At 43.8% G+C, this 19,205-nt stretch overlaps 1 protein-coding gene across 4 annotated transcripts in view; it reads left to right on the top strand.

The window, feature by feature from the left end:
• Positions 1-18,350, top strand: part of LOC310993609 (RNA-binding motif, single-stranded-interacting protein 3) — a gene marked incomplete at both ends in the record, with an annotated part of 259,796 nt that extends 241,446 nt beyond the window's left edge. For 2 of the 4 annotated variants that reach the window (XM_083982008.1, XM_083982010.1), the window contains 4 exons: positions 8,047-8,157; positions 14,948-15,037; positions 16,884-17,008; positions 17,926-18,350. In XM_083982008.1, coding sequence (XP_083838134.1) covers positions 8,047-8,157; positions 14,948-15,037; positions 16,884-17,008; positions 17,926-17,989 — 390 coding nt within the window. Of the gene's footprint in view, positions 1-8,046; positions 8,158-14,947; positions 15,038-16,883; positions 17,013-17,921 lie in introns of those variants that run through there. The other 2 variants (XM_083982009.1, XM_083982011.1) reach the window with 2 other exon arrangements.
• Positions 18,351-19,205: the final 855 nt, after the last annotated feature.

The following is a 19,205-nucleotide window of genomic DNA, read 5'->3' as shown; positions in this document are numbered from 1 at the left end:
AGATTAAGTTTGACAAGTCCATCCATACGAAACTGGACTTCATCCCACAGAGGAGTGGGCACTTTGTTAGCTGTAAGAGAGAGAGAGAGGCGAGAGAGAACAGTTTTCAAATTTTGTTTATCCCCAATTAATGGGCAAGATGCACTCAGTGTGCGACTTGATAGAAAGTGACAGTGTGTTTTTTAAGAGGACAGCTAAATGAAGTTGCAGTCTGTTCTTCCAGGCGTTGTTCTTCTTTCTTTTTTTTTTCTTCTGTGTATCATCCATCCTCCCTCCCTTTCCCTCTCACACACACTGTCTCTCAGATCTCCTAATGCTGTGCTCTGTTTGGCAGTTAGGCGTGGGATGTCAGAACAGCGCAGCCATTCGCCTTTCATGCTCTGTTCTTTGGTCGGCCGCTACACCAGTCAGCAGACCTTGTAGAAGAGCAAACTGAAAGAACTATAAGCCCCAGAAGACAAACGCACAGATGCACAACTGCACATAAACACACACAGCGTTTGAGCGCAGAGACACGGGTCTTAATGGACTTACGTACAGATCATCAATCACACACACAAACTCTCAAATTCACTTTGCGGTGCCAAAGAGTGCCGGAGTAGCTGCAGTGCCAGCCAAGCGCAGCATTGCCGTCTTTCCCCATGACTTATCCATCCTCTTTTTCCCCCTTCCCCTCACTCTGAACTATGTGCTTCAAGTATGTATTTGCCAGAGTGCACTGGCCCTTACATACAAAAGGTGAATTATTGAATTCCCCTCCGTCGCGCCGCAGCCAGTTCTCCCTGGCTCTGCCGTTGAATAGAGGGGCTTGCTGGGCCTCTTAGAATTGAACCATAACTATCTGCCCTCATCAGATGGGGGTGAATCGGTGCACTGTGTGATACCCATCTCCCCACCTGACATTAAAAACGCTCCGCGGACTCAGAGGGGGAACATTATGTTGGTCTCATGGATTTGACTGGCGAGGCAGAATTTGAGACAGGGCTACAGTCGTCCTTGAGTTGCTCTCGCTGCTCTTTCTCTCCTCGCTCTATCTTTTCATCCCATCCTCTCTTTCTTTCTGTACACGTCTCTTTCATTTCTCCCTCGATTTTCCTCACTGCATCCCTCCTCATTCTTTTTCTCTTTTTTCATCTGCTGAAAGATTTTTTTTCTTTCTTTTTTTTTAGCTCTGTCGGTGCCAGCAAAAAAAAAAAAAAAAAGTCTGTTCAGGGTTAAAGTTTCATTCACATAAGAGAGATATTGTTGCAGTGCCACAGGGTGACTGACAGAGAGATTGAGCGGCTGCATTTTCACTATAGGCTCTTGGATATTACCTTGAAAATTTTTTGCAACAGTCAGAAAAATACATTTTAAGACACAAGCTGATATGCTTTGGTGGACAGGCTTTATTAGCTGGCTGTGTTTTCTAATTGGATTTCTAGTCTTTTTTTGCTTTTGTAAATGGAGTAAATATTCTGAAGAGATCCTTGTGTGTGAAATGATCCATTTGTCTACAGAAGGCAGTCGGAGAATGGTTGATAAACAAGCGCAGTCCGAGCGTGAAGAGGAATGGACCTCCCATGAGGACATGACAAATACTGTTACATGCTTCATCTAGCATCCTTATCCCCTCTCATACACACATATATACATATACACACAAGCACACACACTACTAATCCATCAGCTGATCCATCCAAATAATGTGTCCTCCTCAATGAGGACAACTTGGTGGTTTCTTTTTTATAATAACCTCATTGGTTTTAGCATTTTACACTCACAAACAGACAGTGACCAAATTAACAGTTTGGAAACAGCCACGAACACATGAGACCGTCATGAACAATCTCAGTCATGTGCCCATGTTTTGACCTATAATTGCAGTCTACTGCCCCCCACATGCCATCTGGTGTCATTTTCAAAATGCAAATTTCCGAGGTAAAACATTTCCGAGTAATTCAATCTGTGTCCTCTGAGATATTACCCATGATGGACAGACAAATTAATCAATAAGTGGAAGGAGGCTGATCCATTATCCCTCTCATTTTCATTTCATTGTGGAGGACAAATAGATACACAGTAGATAAACATCTTTGCCAGAGGTGAGAAATCCTTCACTGGTTTCGGTCTTCACGTGTTAATCTGCTAACATGCTTCGTTGTGGCCCCGTCGCTGCTTCATTTTCACTGTAATGATTCTCTTTTCCCTGTAGGTCTGTCTCATATTTGCAATTAAGCTTTTCCAAACCCTCGGAAAATGAGATTTCAAATTTCAATGTGATGGCGAAGGCCAAGATAAGCCGCTATCTGCATCACTGTCCACTTGTGAGGCTTCGCTTACTGCTAGTCATCAGTCTGCACGACTTCTTCTCTGCTACTTCACTCGGTTGAGATTAGTGTTTCACCTTCCTTGCTGTGGCAGGCGGTGTCTTGTAGTCAGACAGTAGGGCAGCCCTCATAGTCTGTTAGCCCCAAGGAGGGATTCATGCTGTGGATTAGAGTGGAAGACCCAGGATGCTGGCTCCCTTTTCTGGGCTTATCCGAATAGAAAGGTGCTTCAGGGCATCTGGAGACTGCGGTCGGAGTGGAGGTAGGTTAAGATAAAGTTATGGGCGGCCGTTGTAAATTTTAACAGAGCACAAATACCAAACAAGAACACATAAACAAACCCATTGAGATCATGAAATAAAATAGATAAAAAAGACAAAAAAAACAAACATGAGCACTGTCTACGGTAATACGATAACATTCCTTAGCTAGAAACTTTTTGTGTGTGTGGTTTCTATGGATACAGTTTCATTACCATTTCAGTATATACCCTTCAGGTGGGCGAGCAGTATTAAGGGTCCCTGGCATGCTTTCCTGTATATAGTTTCCAGTCAATCATCAGCAGATGTTCAGTAGCACCAGTCTTTCCAGACCAATAACGACTGACTGAACAAGCTCATTCTGTGTCTGTGTGTGTGTGTGTGTGTGTGTGTGTGTGTGTGTGTGTGTGTGTGTGTGTGTGTGTGTGTGTGTGTGTGTGTCTGTGTGTGTGTGTGTGTGTCTGTGTGTGTGTGTCACTGGAGTTGGTGAAACGTCTGTGCAAGTACCTGGGCTGTAGCAGAATTACTCCAGCTCTGTGGCATGAAGCTGGAACACCTCTGCAAGTATCCCGCAGTGCGCATGTCACACAAAAACACACTAAACATACACACACCGGCATCAGTATCCAAACCACATAACCTCACATGGAGAAACCAACTGTCAAATAGCAGCGAGGAATGTGTCGAGTCAAGTGCGTGTCTGCTTTCATGTGGACAACACAAGTGACGCTTTGTTAGAGTGAAAGACTCGGGGAATACAGCCTCGGTCCTTCTTGAGGTTTTTAATGCTCCCCTGTCTGTCTTTTTTTTCCTCTTTTTCCTTTTTTTCTTCCTCCGCAACTTTCACATTTGAAAACTTTTCATTGTTCATGCCCCGCGCTTACTTCTTACCAGGCTGTGAGAGATTAGTGATAGATTTTCTGAATAGTACACTACTATGCTCGCTTTCAATAACCAGATGCCTGCTTGCAAGCGGTGAAACTTTAGGGCCTAAGAGGGAGGATCAGCGCGTCAGTTTCTCTTTGTGGCCTCGGGCTGTTTTCACTTAGAACGAGGGCATTGCCACAGCCTCAAGGTAGTGATACATCAACACTGGTTTGAAGCAACAGTGCAGGTAGGCAATAATGTTGGATATTATAACCTGCAGCAATAATAGAGATGAGCAAAATGGCGATCTGTAGTGATGATCTGATCAGGTTTTCTAGTGTTGATACTCAACACAGTTTTCATCAGAAGGAGCCAGTCTGAAGCAGATCAGTATAAATGATCAGTATAGGATTATTGTTGGGAGTTTCTTCCTGTAAACATTATAAACAGTTTGCTATTTACCACGAGCAGTTCCACATTGTGTGTTGTAATACAATTATGTGTTCCAAAATCTCTTGTTTTGGTTCTTGGCTTTTTAACATTTCACATTGATCTCCCTGAACCGCTCGCTTCACAAAACAAATATCAAATATTACAAAAGGAAATGACTGCATCTATTACAGATATTTTTTATATTTATTCTTTAGCAAAAATGAATTCCTTTGCATCATTTCATTATATTTACAGTCGGATTATTTCATTTTTTATTCTATCTTACATCTGCTGGACTTCAGTGGGATGTGCTGGACATAACAACACCACAAAAGCTTATAAAATGAAATGATTATTTTTCCAAGTCCCCTGCTTTATATTAAGATCTTAAAATTATATTGCGATCATGCCTCAGGGCTTTATCTGAAATATGTTTTTAAATGCAAGGCCACTACTTTTAACAGGCTATTTTTAAACAGTGGTATTAATTAAAGTAATTTAAAGTCCTACCACCACTAGATAGAATCAGATCAAGCTTCCTACCTGATGGGGATGTAAACTACCTGCACGTGGCGGAGATCCTTCAGCCTTAATGGGTCAGGTGGTAAAAACGTTCTGATCAGCCAATTTAAAGACCAATGAAGCAATGAAAATCAACTGATACCGATCAGTGCTCCATCAGCTGAAGCGTCACTGTTTACTTGTAATGAGCGGCCATTAAAATACACCGCTGGTTATAAAATTTTTACAAGATTCCTTATGCACTATACATTGTCTCAGGTCGTTGAGTATATATCACTGTATTTAACAACCGGAGGGCTGATATCATCTGTCTCTAGTCTGGAACAGGATCAATATCGTCTTAAGCAGGATGGGCTTTTTACAAACACACACACACACACACACACACATACACACACCAAGACGTGCACACATTGAAGGGATCTAAACGCATCATCTCATACATTTGGAACAGATCTACAGCGTCTGTTATCCTGCGCTATTTCTTATACACACACACAAACACAAGAGGAGAGGACAAATCAAAAACATATATTGTCTATTTGTGTCAGTGTCTTTCTCATTTTCTTTCCTCTATAGTCTGACAGTGGACACACACACAAACACACACATGCACGCACATACGCGCACAATAAAACCCCCTCTCTCACAGACACTCAGTCTCACAAACACAGAAAATCGAAATCACAAATCGGCTTAACTCTCCCTGACACGTCTGTGAATTAAGCCTTTCCGTTGCTCTCCCTTTCCCATTATAAAGGCATTGTCAGAGGCTGAATCAGTAACAGGTAGCCCACAGCTCCTGCTGCTTCTCTCTCGCTCTTCTCTTTGGCTCTCCTTCCCTCTTCCTCACCTTCTCTCCTCTCTCTTTGTCTTCTCTCACTCTCTCCTCGTGTGTCCCTCAGCCTTTCTCTCTAATTCTCTCTCCCGCCTCCCTCCTGTCCGTCTCTCCTCGCTCCCGTCTTCCTCATGACCTCCATCAGCTCTCTCCTTAATCATCACTCCTGTCCTCACGCAGTCTTTCTCTCTCTCTCTCCTCATTTCCCCCTCTCCTTTTTTTCATGTATCACAGCCAGTGGTGGAAAGGAACTAAGTACTAGGTATTTTTCATGTTGTGATAGTTTACACTTCTACTTCGCTGCATTTCATGATGGAAAACACTTTTTCCTCCTCTGCCTTTATTTGACAGCTTAAAGTTACTACCTACTTTGCCAGTTCAGTCTTTAGATACAAATCATTTGTTCAGTTTATAAAATATGATGCATTATTATACATTAAATCACCCAGCAGCATGTGAAGTTGTTAGATTTATCTCCACTTGCAGCCACTACATTAAAATCCTGCTTACACATTAATGCATCAGCAATAAAACTCCAATAATATGTAATAATTTATCTATTCATGAAGCCGATACTAAGTAGCTTCCAACTGGTGATGGACTAAATCACATCGCATCATTGAAACTTAGTAATGCGAAAATTTTGAAAATCGGTTGCTAGGGAACATCTGTAGTGCTGTCAAAAGAGAAGACACCATATGTATCTGCATGTGAGGACAAACAGCTGCTCCTCTGGTGCAGTCAGAACAGCTGCGAGTCACCCCTCAGCACTGCAGCCCATAATATTCAACAGCCCTGTGGAGACCTTTCAGTTTCTGGGAACTGCTATTTCCCAAGACCCTGAAGCCGAAGACCAACAACATCAGCCCCGTCCTCACAAAAAGGGGACCAGCAGAGGATGTGTACTTTTTTCTCTGTGGCAGCTGAGGAAGTGTGTTCCTCCACAGGAGCTGCTGAGCCAGTTCTTCACCGCAGTCTTCAAATCCGTCCTGTGCACATCCATCACAGTGTGGTTCAGAGCAGCCGTAAAACAGGATGGGAACAGTCTGCAGCGAACAGGAAGGCCAGTAGAGAAAACAAAATCATTGGTAGTCCCCTGCCCACCCTCCAGGATTTGTACTGTTTCAACTGCTCTACACCGAACAGCCCGGTCCACCAGAGCGGTTTCTGTCCTCCGCCTCATGAATAGCTGACCACTATCATCTGTAGCTACTTGTGTCTTCGGATAGTTATTGCACCCTGCTTCACACCTACAAATACACACACATGTTCTTCATTGTTTGTCTTCTACTATATGGTCTATGTTGCTTTTTGGTGTGTGTTGTTGCCTCTAAACAATACTGTATGTACGCTGTCTGCAACTTGAGTCACCAGCAGCTGGAGCCAAATTCTGTATCTGTGTTACCATACTTGGCCTTTAGATCTGATTCTTCATCTAATGATGCAGAAATCTCCACTTTGTGAGCACTCAACGACATCAAGGCCGGGTTTGAACAATGTAAGAGATGCTGCAGCCGCAATACTTCTCCCACCATTGATCTTAGCATTCCATCCAGTTTCTTTTCTCTTTCGTGCGGAGGTGCAACTCGGGGAAGGATCACATGAAGCTTGCATATCGAGTGGGAGAGGGAGACAGGAAGGGAGGGGGAGGAGAGAGAGAGAGAGAGAGCGTTAGCTGACTGTGTAGTGAATGCAGGGAGTAGACAAGCAGAGCGATTCTGACAGGCTGTGTCTGCACAGTTTGTTCTCCAATAGGCCCACACAGAGTCACCAGTGGGGCGCACACACGCAAGCACGCGCTCGCAAACACGCACCAATCCGAGTCGCTCGCTTCCTATACGTGCACGCACACACTGTCAGTCTCTTTCACACTCGCGCACAAAACGCTGTTGCACACAGTGTGTTGCAGGCTTAGGCGCACTAATAGTACACACACGCACACACAAAGTGAGAGGAGAGGCGAGCCAAAGCGGAGGAAAAGGGCTTGGTTTTTAACGCGTTCCTCCCGAGGCCTCAGTGCTAGGGAAATGGAGCTATCATGACAAGGGATGAAAGAGCAACAATGGTTTCATCACTTTTCCTCATGTTCCACTGCACCGTGAAAAAGAAGCTTCTAGCGTTCTCATCCGCCCGTTAGGGAAAACATGCCGCGTTTTATTCCGAGAGGAGAGGCTCGGATGTGAGTGAGTGAGTGAGTGAGTGAGAGACATGGAGGGAGAGAAAGCATCCTCTCTCAGCGATCAATAAACCGCACAAACCCATATTGTTGATACATCAGCAGGAGATATTGACCATTTTGATGGACCAAAGACAATAGCGTGTATTGATCTTGAAAATGTCCCTGTGTTCTGTTGCTGTTTATCGACACTGTCCCTCTTTACTCCTCCTTTTTCTTCTTCTCCTCTGGTTCTGCTGTCCTCGTGTCACCCCTGTCGGAGCCCTACACCTTTTTCCTCTCTTTTTTTTACTGTCTTTGTTTTCCATCTCCTCTTCCTGCTTGCTTTCTCTCTCCTGTTCACCTTCCCACACCACCATTAACCCAGACCACCACCAACCCACATCTCTATCCTCCCTCCCTTACACCACATCCTCTTGTCTATACACTCTTGTATCTCCAGTATGTCTCTCTCTTCACTTTGTGATCTCTATTCGATCTCTATGTATGGTTTGCTTTTTTGTCTCTATATTTTATATTGTGCGTTGTCAGCGACGGGGACTGGCAGCTAGCAGGATTCAGAACTGATGTAAACAAAAACCTCCTTTCTTCTGTTTCTTCTCTCATCTCACCTTCTCCTTGTCCTCTCCCTCGCTCCACCAGGGTGCAGTGATCACGCCAGCCATGGACCACACTATGTCCATGCAGCCTGCCAGCATGATGGGCCCTCTCACCCAGCAGATGAACCATCTGTCCCTGGGCACTACAGGAAGTGTGAGTGCTCTTCACTGTGCCACAGTGAGACACACTGTATGTGACACAGACAGCCAAACACAAGCCTGTATAGTGGCCATAATGCAGATGAGGGCATGTGTTGAGACGGTTTGTTTACACTTGCACTCCAGTTGTTTTTCACAGTTTCACATTTGACAACTCCCTTTAAACTTGACTTGAAATAGCAAAGTCATTAAAAAAGCTCCAGTACAATGAATCAATCAATCAAAGCAGGACGGGTCTGCACTTTTAGAAAATAAGATGTAATTTTATATAATTTTCACTGCTTCTCTCAATATTTTACCATTAATATTGGAGGCGCACTAAACTATTCCATCCTAATGTGTTACTTCCTAGACTCATAAGTAAACTGCTGTAAATGCTGCTTAGCTGTTTTCATTATACCTCTCCAACAAGGCAAAAGATTTGAAAGCATCAATCCATCCACTCTCAGGAGTTGAGAAAGAAAGCGGCAGGTGTCTGTTACACTGCAGGTATGGGTCAGGAGGAGCACATGGAGGCCTTTTATCTTTAGGGAACATTGTTCATTTAGTTCGGAAACAAAGTACACATTGAGGAAAAGGTGGATTTTACATTTCCTTTTCAAGAAAGCCAAGCGTTCTTAGGCTGTCGCCACATGTGCTCTGCCATGAAGCTGCCGTATCATTTGTTTTACACTGCATGCATTCACTGCCAGACACTGAGAGAGCATATTTCCTCCCTGATCTTCCACATTAAACAGATTTCCTGCGAAGCTTAACAGTGGGACAGGGCCCTCTGTTCTCCACCTTCCTCGCTTTCACCCTTTAATTTCTGTTTCTCCCTCACACTCTCTGTCTCGCTCACTCTCTAAATCACACATCAAATCTATTACTTCAGTACTTTTCCCTATTCCACGCACGCACGCACGCTTACAGTCACTGGCCCCTAAACCAGGAACTCCCTCCTGTTTCAGGATCAAGTCGACTTAGAGGTGTCACAGAGTTCTGAAGCCTGACTTCCTGCCCTAACCCTGCTGCCCGGGGGCAGGCAAGCAGGCAGCTTTGCTTCAGCACTACCTTTGATCTGAGTGTGTCTGCGTGTGTGTTTGTGTGTGTGCATGATTGAAACAGTGCCGTATTGTACAGTTACCCATGTGTTTCCAGGTGAGCTGTCAGCGACTGTGACTGCATGTTGGCTCTGTCAGGAATGCCCCCTCCCTAATCTGCTCCAGCTGTGCTAACAACCAGGATTAGAGACAGGCTAATCTATGATGATGGCCTCTGATGTTTGATGGGTTGTATTATAGGAGAAAATGGGTTAAGACACTCTCTCTCCTTTTTTTTCACTTCTGGTTTACTCTCTGTGCCTCTCCCCTTTCTGCCTGCTTAGCTTTCCCGAGGCAGTGTGCTGTGTAGCATAACTTTTCTATGGCTGAGCTGCACACACGGCATGCCACACTTGATCATCTCTGGGAATTGAGACATGTTTCCTATAAAGCTGATTCCTAAGCCAGATGTGAGAGGCCTTTCATACTGCCTGATTGAGAAAGGCTGTAAAAAAAAAAAAAAAAAAAAAAAAAAGGGGGTTAGGAACCAGCATCTGTAACTATCCGTGTAGTAAACTGGACTGGACACCACATATTCTCAGAGCACATTCCTCAAGCGCACACGCATGTGGTGGAGTTGTTTTGATTGCCCCCGCTGGTCACATGACGTAACCTTTGCCACAGAAGAGCACCTGCCATGAGCAGCTTTCTCCAAAGTCAACAACTCATCTTGAGGAGAAGCCACACCTCAGAATACTCTTGGCTGTTCCCGAGCTCTCTGCGGCTGTTTGTGTATGGCTGTGGCTTCCCTCCTCTCTCCAAGAAAAGAACCAAATGTACCCGGTCCGCCCCAAAAAGCTGCGACACTGGTGTGGCAACCATGGCTTTTCCGAGAACGCCGTGTTATTTTTGCGCCGTTGGTGAGCACGGATAGGCACGGAGGGGGTTTTTGGCCTGTTGAAAAAGAGCAGGAAGGAAAACCTCGCCTCGTAATGAGGAAGCGTGGATCGGTGCCGTCTGATGGTCACTCCTCTGGAATCTAGCCGCTTCGCCAGAAAATGTTGTGTTTTCAACAACTGCTATAGTCGCCCTGCTCAGCCAGTTGGTCTGTCTTGAACAACTTGAGTACAGAATGCTAAAGAACCTGGGGCTCAGTGTTTATGGATGGCAACACATAAACATGCCATCCATGCTCCCCACTGATTTATTTTACCCTGTTTGCTGCATATTGCTCTGTTACTGATTTATTTACTATGTTACAGCTCTCACCACTTAACAGGAGTCTATCTGTCACGCCTTGTGTTCACTCTTCCCTGTTAGTCGCTGTCTATGTGAGGCTGTGCTCAAACCCTGTTTGTCATTTTAGTATCTGTGACGGTGTGTATGTGTTTGCACATACTGTACGTTGGTGTCTGTGTGCGTGTGTGTGCGTGTGTGTGTGAGCGACATAGTGTTTGACATGACAAGAGGTGACCTTCCCTCTGTGTTCTCCATCCTATTCCTGTCATGGTGTGTAGAACCCAGGTCTCTGTTGTCATGGTGACAGAGATGATTGACAGCTTCTGTGTCCCTGGAAGACAGATTTGTGTGAAGCACTTTCCTCTATTATCTGGGCTGTTTCCCTTGGTTTTTTTTTTTTTTATGGGGAGGCATAGGTAGGCTACAGCATGTTACTCTGCATTTCCATAACTGTGCATGGCTATATTTACCCTTTACTCACTTAGGGAAGTTGACTGAGCGTGCACTCTCCTCTCCTGGAGCTTCACATTCAAGCAGTAGCACATGTTGACACCTGGGTGAGTGCTGGCACCACTGAGCAGTCAGGTCTTAGCAGGACCTTGAAAGTAATTGTTCAGGGAGGTACAACCTTTCATGGCATTTTTGAATTTTACATTTTGAATGTGTTTAAGAGCCTGTGGCTAAGAACTCTGGTGCAAGAACTGGACACTCTTGAATAAGTTTTATTCCTCTGATATTGAAATTCGTGAGCTTAATTTAAACTTTGTCTTGTGAAATAAGAACTTAATTCTGAATTCAGATTGTATTTTCTTAGTTCTTATGCAGCAGACTCTGGAGTGCACTCAGACCTTGTGCCTGAGCTAATAAAGAAGTACAGCGTTAATGACATTTCAGGCTTATACATCCGTCTTCCATGGTACAGGGTGGGTGTGTGCTGCCTACAGTAATTTAGGTTTCTAGAGGAAGACCTTTATAGTATTTTAGCTTTTCTTAAAGCTAAAATACAAGCCAGTCTTAAAGAAAAAAAAACACCGACTATTTATTTAATGTGAAAGGTGTCACTCACAGTGACAAACCCACAGACAGTTGTCAATCAACTCTTCAGAGCATTTTAGTGTCTTTCAGCTTAATGCTTTGATTTCACCCCTGTTACTATTTTAGTTCCATCTCTCCATTGTCAATCTTTCCAGCAGCAGATATTGTTCACTGGTGAAGGTAGTGGAGCATTTTGCACCTGGAGAAACAGAGATTTCTGTTAAGAGTTGGAGACCAAAACAGGGCTGAAAGGGAAATCAATAGTGGATAGTAAATAGGGAACTGTTGGCTAACTGTTCACTATATCAGATTTTAGGGTGATCACAGCTTGTTCCTCTGCCCTGAAGTGGATACTAACATCAATCAATACTGCTTTAAAAAATACCTTGAACTTGACCGTTAGGGGTTTTTGTTGTGGTTGTTTTTGTTCTATTTTAACTTTCTGCCTTTCGCTCATGCATCACAATAAATGCAAACTCACTCAAAAAAGGAAAAAAGCTCTAGTGGGTAAAACTGAAATTAAAAATAGTAGCTAAATATTAAAATAGTAAAATGTTAAACAGTAAGCCTGATGATAGGAAGTGATTCAACAGATGACACTGATTTTGCCAGTGTAAATCTCTTCAGGCAGAGTGCTAACAAAGCCTACGGGCCGAGACATGGAGTTTTTTTTTTTTTTCCTCGTGGTGAAGTGATATAGCACTGTGATTCACAGCCGCCGGTGTGCAGCTCCAATAGTTCCCTTCGTGTAGGATCCCCACTGCTAAGATCAATAGTCATCAGAGCCCATCCCCACGCTGCTCTGCCATTAATAACCTACACTGAATAGCTGGATGCTCCTGCATTGACCAACTGTTATCCTCCACCTTGCAGCCGATGCGACAGAACAGCATGTCAACACAGAGGGAATAGATGGATAGATGTGGAGACTGAGTGACGGACAGAGAGGGTTGATGATTTATTTGGACATTTAAGCATGCTAACGTGCTGCGCTACGTTCCACCAGCGCCAGAAATCCTTGTTCATGTGGAAAGCTGATTGCAGAGAGTAAACTGCCCCATCACACTTGTACCTACCAAACATAAATTGCTTTTTATATTCCACCGTGATGCAGAGGCCCAAACCACTGTGGTACCAGAGCGGCTCAGTCTATATTCTATGGATTTTCATCCTGGGCATCGCTGCATTGCATAGCGACTTTATATTGTAGTTATCGGTGTGTGTCATGGAGAGTGATGGTGGAGAGGAAACTTAAGGAGTCTACTCACACCAGCCTCGTTAAGGAACTATTCAGTCTTCCCCCTTCATCAAACATACACACGCACCATCTGCTTCCGTCGCAGGTGTGCGTGTGCGTGTGCATAGATATGTATGTGCAGCTGAGTGTGTGACTGCGACAGTGAAACACCATTTATTGCCAATTAGGGATGCTTTATATTGCCCAAACCTGTCCCCTGACTATGGACAGGGAAGTATTAAAAGAGTTGAAATTGGACAAAAATCATCTTTATCACCATAGCAACCCAATTCACTGTAGCCAGACTTGACATCCGTGTGACTTGTCACAGCAGCGAGTGCAGAAAAGTGCCCTGCTCGACCTGCCACATTAAATAGGTTAACTAATGGTTATGGTAGACGAAAAAATCTTATCTTATTAAATTTTCTTGTTAAATCTAATTTAAATTCCTTTTGCAGTCCTGCAGAGAAATATAACATTTCAAATGGACATTCTCCTTTGACAGGGAGATTTTGATATTGCTAATTATCTCCTGCCTCCCTTCATTTGCTTTCATGCAGCCCTCACAGGTGAGTTGGCTGAATAAGTTAATGGGGAGGGGAGGCGAAGACAAAAAGTCACGAAGAAAATTGGTATGCATGGTTTAGATTCACCAGGGAGAAGGTCACTTCAACAATCTGATAGGCCCTTTTAGACGATAGCAGGCTGAGAGAGAGGAGGGGGTGGGGTGGGGGGGGGGGGGGACAGGAAGGTGAGAGGGAAGAAGGGATGACACGGGGAGGTAATGTGGTAATGTGTCAGGAAGTCTGGATATGGTGCCTCGCCCCGTCCTGAGTGTCACAGCCCTGAAAGTGTGATAACCTTAAATCCACACACACAGGAACACACACAAGCATCCATCCCGGGGCATCCTCCTGGCCATGTGTAGCGACGGTGGGGGAGTTAATCACCCATGTCCATGGCCTTTAGCTGCTCTCATTAGCGGTGAGCGGTGGAGCCGTACCCGATCCATTAGCAACGCTGCCGGTAATGACACTTCACCAGCACTGCCGGGCCCACAGCCAAGAAAGGCTCCGCAGCCCGGCACAACCCCTCCATTACTGCCTCCTACTGCATATTGCCGCCACGCTTTTTAGCACTGGCAGGGGGACTGAGAGGCAAAGGGGAAAAAATAAGACAGAAAGAAAGGGATTGTACTTCCCTTTTTCCTTGGTCCGGAAAAGCAGCAGGAAGATGAGGAGAGGCGGAGAGGCAGCTCGGTGGCTTTTATCTGGGATCACATCCGCTGGCGCTGTACTGCAGCATTATCGTTCCAAGCTTCTTTGTCTTTGTTTGTCTTTCTCACACTCAGACACGCACACACACACACACACACACATACGCGCGCACATGCACAGACTTTATGCTCCCAACATGCCGCTGCACACGGGAGAGCACATACATCCATGTGCACAGTTGGACAGACAAATAGTGATAAGTCATCTTTTATGCACAGGCATGTGCTAATTAAAAAGAAGAGCACACACTGGTAATTCAGGCTCATACCGGCACACATGTTCCCCATCTCTCTCACACTCACACACACACACACGCACACACACACCAACCACTCCATACATTCACAGCAAGTCTCAGAAAAAGCCCCACGGAAGTGCTGTGTCTTCATTCATATTGCATGTGAAAGCCCTGTGGCTGTCATGTAACCAAACCTGTGTCACATCTGTAAAATGGCCTTCATGGAGCGAACTAGCATCCAGTTAAAAGCCAGAGCAGGCATGACTAAAGGAATATAGGCCACAGAAAACAGACCTCCTGTTTTCTCTTTCCTCTCGCTCCTTCTCTCTCCCCTTCCTTTCCTTCAGCTTTCTTTCTTTTTTTTCTTCTTTTTTTAATTTTTTATCTTCTCAGTTGTGGCCTGGTGCTATTGCCTGCCTGTGAAGTCTTGGTGGAACAGCAGGACGTCTCTTCCTCCCTCTCCTCTGTCTCACATGCTCTCTCATCTGCTCTGCTCTGCTGAGCGTGCACACATATTCTCTTAGCGCCCTCCAAAGGATGCTGAGGGCACAGCAAGCTCCTGTTCCCGATGGCTTCGGGGATTAATTGCACTGAGAAGAGACTTGCAGGGAATTGTAATATCAGTGTTTGAAAAGTGTTTCTTGTCTAATATTGGATTGGGATTTGGTGCTCTAATGTGTGCAGCAGGAATTTTCATGTGCGAGGCCTTTGATGTGAGTCTTTTGTTTGTGTTTCAGTACATGACTGCTGCAGCTGCCGCGGCGCCTATGCAAGGGACCTACATTCCCCAGTACACTCCTGTGCCTCAGACAGCCGTCCCTGTCGAAGTAAGACCCACACACATGCACACACCACTCGCTAACAGTCAAGAAGCTGTTGTGTTCATGTTGAAACACATGTATCTACCTGTTTAAAAGGTCTGACACTAACCCTAAGGAGGACAACATTCCCACTGACGGCTCACTCACTTATACCCTCAAGCAATCACTCCATCATTTGTAAAATGCTGCTCACTGCAACAGAGCAGAGCCGTCATTAAATAGACAGATTACATTTTGAAGCGTGCTGCAAATTGCTCTTATTCTCTCCAAACAAATGGCCTCGCACCGGCAGCAAATAACAAGGATGAAAACTGCAAGCAAAGCTAGATGAGTCAGAAGTTTTATAGTATTTGGGAAAGACATTTGAAGTGCAATGCAGACTTTGTCACTTCTTCGGAGGCTGTCTGAGGCTCCTGGCAGGTTCGGGCAGCCCAGCCTGAGAAATGATGAACGTGGAAAGCAGGCAGGCAGGCAGGCAGGCAGGCAGGCCAGCGAGGAGAGGAGAGGAGAGGAGAGCGGGCTGGCTGTCTGGCGGCTGACAGTGTGGTCGTATTCAGATGGACTATCAGTCGTGTATCAGATGACAGGAGCTGAAGTGAGACACAGTGCCAGCGGTGCTGTCTCTCTCTCTCTCTCTCTCTCTCTCCCCACAGCCGGTTCGGGCTGGTAGGTAGCTGGAACACACACACATCCGTCAGCCATGGAGCTCTGGTTAGCCCACCAGCCACGGACAATGACAGTTTCGCCTGACAGACCCATTAGTCGTTCACACACACACACACACACACGCACATCCCCTCGTCAGAAAGTTGCAGTCTTCTTCATGAAGGAGTTGGACAGAGGAGAGAGATGTAGTTGTAGTGTAGCCCACGGCGTCTCTTACCTATTTCATCCTCGCCGTCGTCCTCTCAATGCCAGCGTACAGTATATCACCGTATCAGCCCGTATCTGGAGGGCTGATGTATGGACAAGGTGGAGTATCCTTGAGAGCTTGTTAAAGGTGATTGAGATGACTCAGTGATGGGGCGCTATTGGTAATGCTCAACACATAAAAAGGCTAAGAGGTAGTTGTGATGAATTCAGTGCACACAGCCATCTTTAAAGAAGTCCTTACACCGACGACATTGAGGTGAAACTCTGCGACCAAATACAGCACATTCTGTTCTTCTGTATCCTGCAGTATATTCAGCTGCCGTACACAAATCCCTCTGCAATGTCAAACCGCTGCAAGATGTAATTTCTCTCTTTGGTCTGCTTTCTAATGTTAATATTTTGTTTCCATTATCCCTTTAATATGTCCCTGCTGTTATTTGTTAGTTTAAAAACAAATGTTCCTTACAGATTTTAGTGCTTAAAACTAAATTAAACTATATTTAACGACTCATTTCATTGCACAACATCTACTGTAGTACTGCATAATTATTTTATATACAGCTGTTTGGTTTTCATCTGAACATATGCTTGTGTTGACAATTTTAACTTATGGTTATAATGAATATACATACTCATCTACACAGCATGGGTTTATTTTTACTCTCAAATCTCAGTCTCGTCTCAGGGTTTTACAATGTGTTCAACATAAGGGACCTTTTATTCTTACACCCTCAGTTTAGGCAACGAAAAATCTCCTCAAAAAAAGTTTAAGCGGGGAAAAAAACCCTGAAGACAAGTTACAGAGGACAGTTCCCTTTTCCAGGACAAATAGACATGTGTGTACAGAGCAGACCGACAGAAGAAGGCTTTTACTCTATACAGTCACATACTGTACTTTTCAGCAGGATGTTACAAGCACTGCAGGTAGATGCTCGTTAGCGTTGGGAGCTGACACATTTCCTCCCGTGTGTGTCCTCAGGGAGTGGTAACGGACGCCTCCCCCCAGACAGTGGCTCCCTCATCACAGGAGGTGGCTGGCCAGCAGCAACAGATCCAGGTGGACAGTGCTGCCGACCATGTCCCTGCTTACTCATACCAGTCCAAGTAAGTCCAGCAGGTCAGCGACTATCCACCTTTCAGACACTTAACCATTAAAGAAAATTAGCATTAATCTTAAATGGAAAGTACTAAGCACTGGCAATATGACAGTACAGTACTTACCATGAGATGTAGTTATTCCAAGTTATCAATGCCTTTAATTTCTCTGGGTGTGCTGTGTCATGTTTAGGTCATGCAATGAGGTATTTTTGTTTATTTGTTGGGTATTTAATTTTCCAGATTAGACATCCTTATTTTGTTCATTATAATATCCCAGTTGGTTTTACAGAAACCTTTACATATGACAATATACACCGTGTATTTTTTTGTTGACATGATACTCATGGATGGCTCATGATACCTCACTCATGAGGTAATTTATAAATCCTTTTCAGATAGGTGTTTTACAGTAGACAAGCTTCCTGCCTGTGAGGTATTGGTTGATGTGTGATATCATCATCATCATCATCATCATCATCATCATCATACAAAACTGTGTGATGTTTTTTAAATTACAAAGGCAGTCAAACGGCACGGTACATGTCTTTGACAAATGTTTTTTTGTTTGGTTTCACAGTATTTAATACCCGTCTAAAAATGAAATAAAATGAGAGCACTAAGAAACACAGCGCTGTTATAAAAATGAATCATATTAGTCCTGGCAGCTGTTGTCATTTCCTCGTCATTCTGCCAACGCTTTTTTTTTTTTTTGCTTCTGACCTGCTCACAACTGTTTAACATGCTGAATTTTGCTTCAGTCCTCGGACTGGGCTGTCAGCTGTCAGCTCTATTGCTCTTCTGTGTTTGTAATATTGTGCTTTGATTACAATTGCGCACCCGCTCTCTCTCTCTCTCTCTCCCCCCTCCCTCTCTCTCTTCATCTTTCCACCCCTTCCTCTGTTTTCTTCTCTTTCATCAGATAGCAACGGCCTGAGCGAATGTTCCTGTGACAGCGTTGCCTTGAGACAGAAGGTGGCTGCACTGTGAATGTGAAGAAAAGAGAATAGAAAGAGATTGCTTCCAGATTGCCCAGGCACCAAAAAAGAGACACTTTTTTCATTTCCTACCTGGCCTACGAGAAAAAAATAAAGAAAAAAGAAAAAGAAAGACGCGAGAAGAAGGAGGAAAAGAGTGCTGAGGAAGGGGATGGGAAAATTGCTGGGCACAGTGCAAAGAAGTGAAATTGTTTAGTCTGAAATCCTGCCTGAAGGGCCGGGCTGAAGCTTGAAAAGTTTCTCAAAGAAAATTCTCAACCAATTTAAAAAAAGTAAAAAAAAAAAATTTAAAAAAAGTAAAAGAAAAAAAAACAATGAGAAAGAAATTTAAAAAATGACAAAAAAAAAACAAACGTTGAATGCGCAGGTAGGTGATGAAGTTTATTTTGTAATTAGAAAAGGGGAGTCAAGTTTGAGATACACACAGAGATTGTCTTCCTCAGATATTAAGCTACAATTTCTTTTCACTCTTTTTTATGTTCTAGTGTTAAATTTTAGTTTTCTAGATATATTCAAAAACAAAGTGTTTTTTCTTTCTTGAATCTTCATGGCCTTAATTTGAAGGGCGCCAGAAACTTTTTACAGAGTTAAACTCTGACGTCTGGTTAGGAAAAAAAAAAAAAAAAAGCAAACAAAATCAGTCTCTTGGACCACTTGGAGGGTACAAGACACTGGGTGAGTTGTTCTAAAGAGGAAAAAAGAATCTATCACATAAGCTGTACAGATTTAATAGAGAAGAGCTTTTTTTCTTTTCTTCATTAGAAGAAAACTTTGATAATTATTATGTCAGAGGTAACTAAGTGTCAGAAGAAAACAAAATGTCTGTTGGGGAAAAAGACTTGGGGGCGGGGGGGGAGATGAAGCTCTGAAGAGATTTTTCACAATGAGGAAAATATGAAAACATAAGGAAACATGCTGCACTGTGGATGCAGTCTGTTGCAAATGCTGAACTTGTTTTTATTATCATAATTATTATTTTACATGGCAAAGTTGCTGTCAATGACATTAGTGCTTTTTATCTGCCACATTTTACCTTTTTTATGAGCTTTAAGATGTTTTTAGCCCGCTTTGCTTGTCACACTGCAAAAAGAAAAAAAAAGGAGAAGAAAAAAATTATAAAATGAACAAAAAAAAGAAAAAAAACTACGGAAAAATTCTGGCAGTGAAATAAAAAAAAACAACAGTAGATTCAGTAGGAGCTTACGGTT

This window comes from Trachurus trachurus, assembly GCF_905171665.1.
Source record: "Trachurus trachurus genome assembly, chromosome: 11".
NCBI classification, from domain to species: Eukaryota; Metazoa; Chordata; class Actinopteri; order Carangiformes; family Carangidae; genus Trachurus; species Trachurus trachurus.
This window is presented reverse-complemented; position numbering and strand designations above follow the sequence as displayed.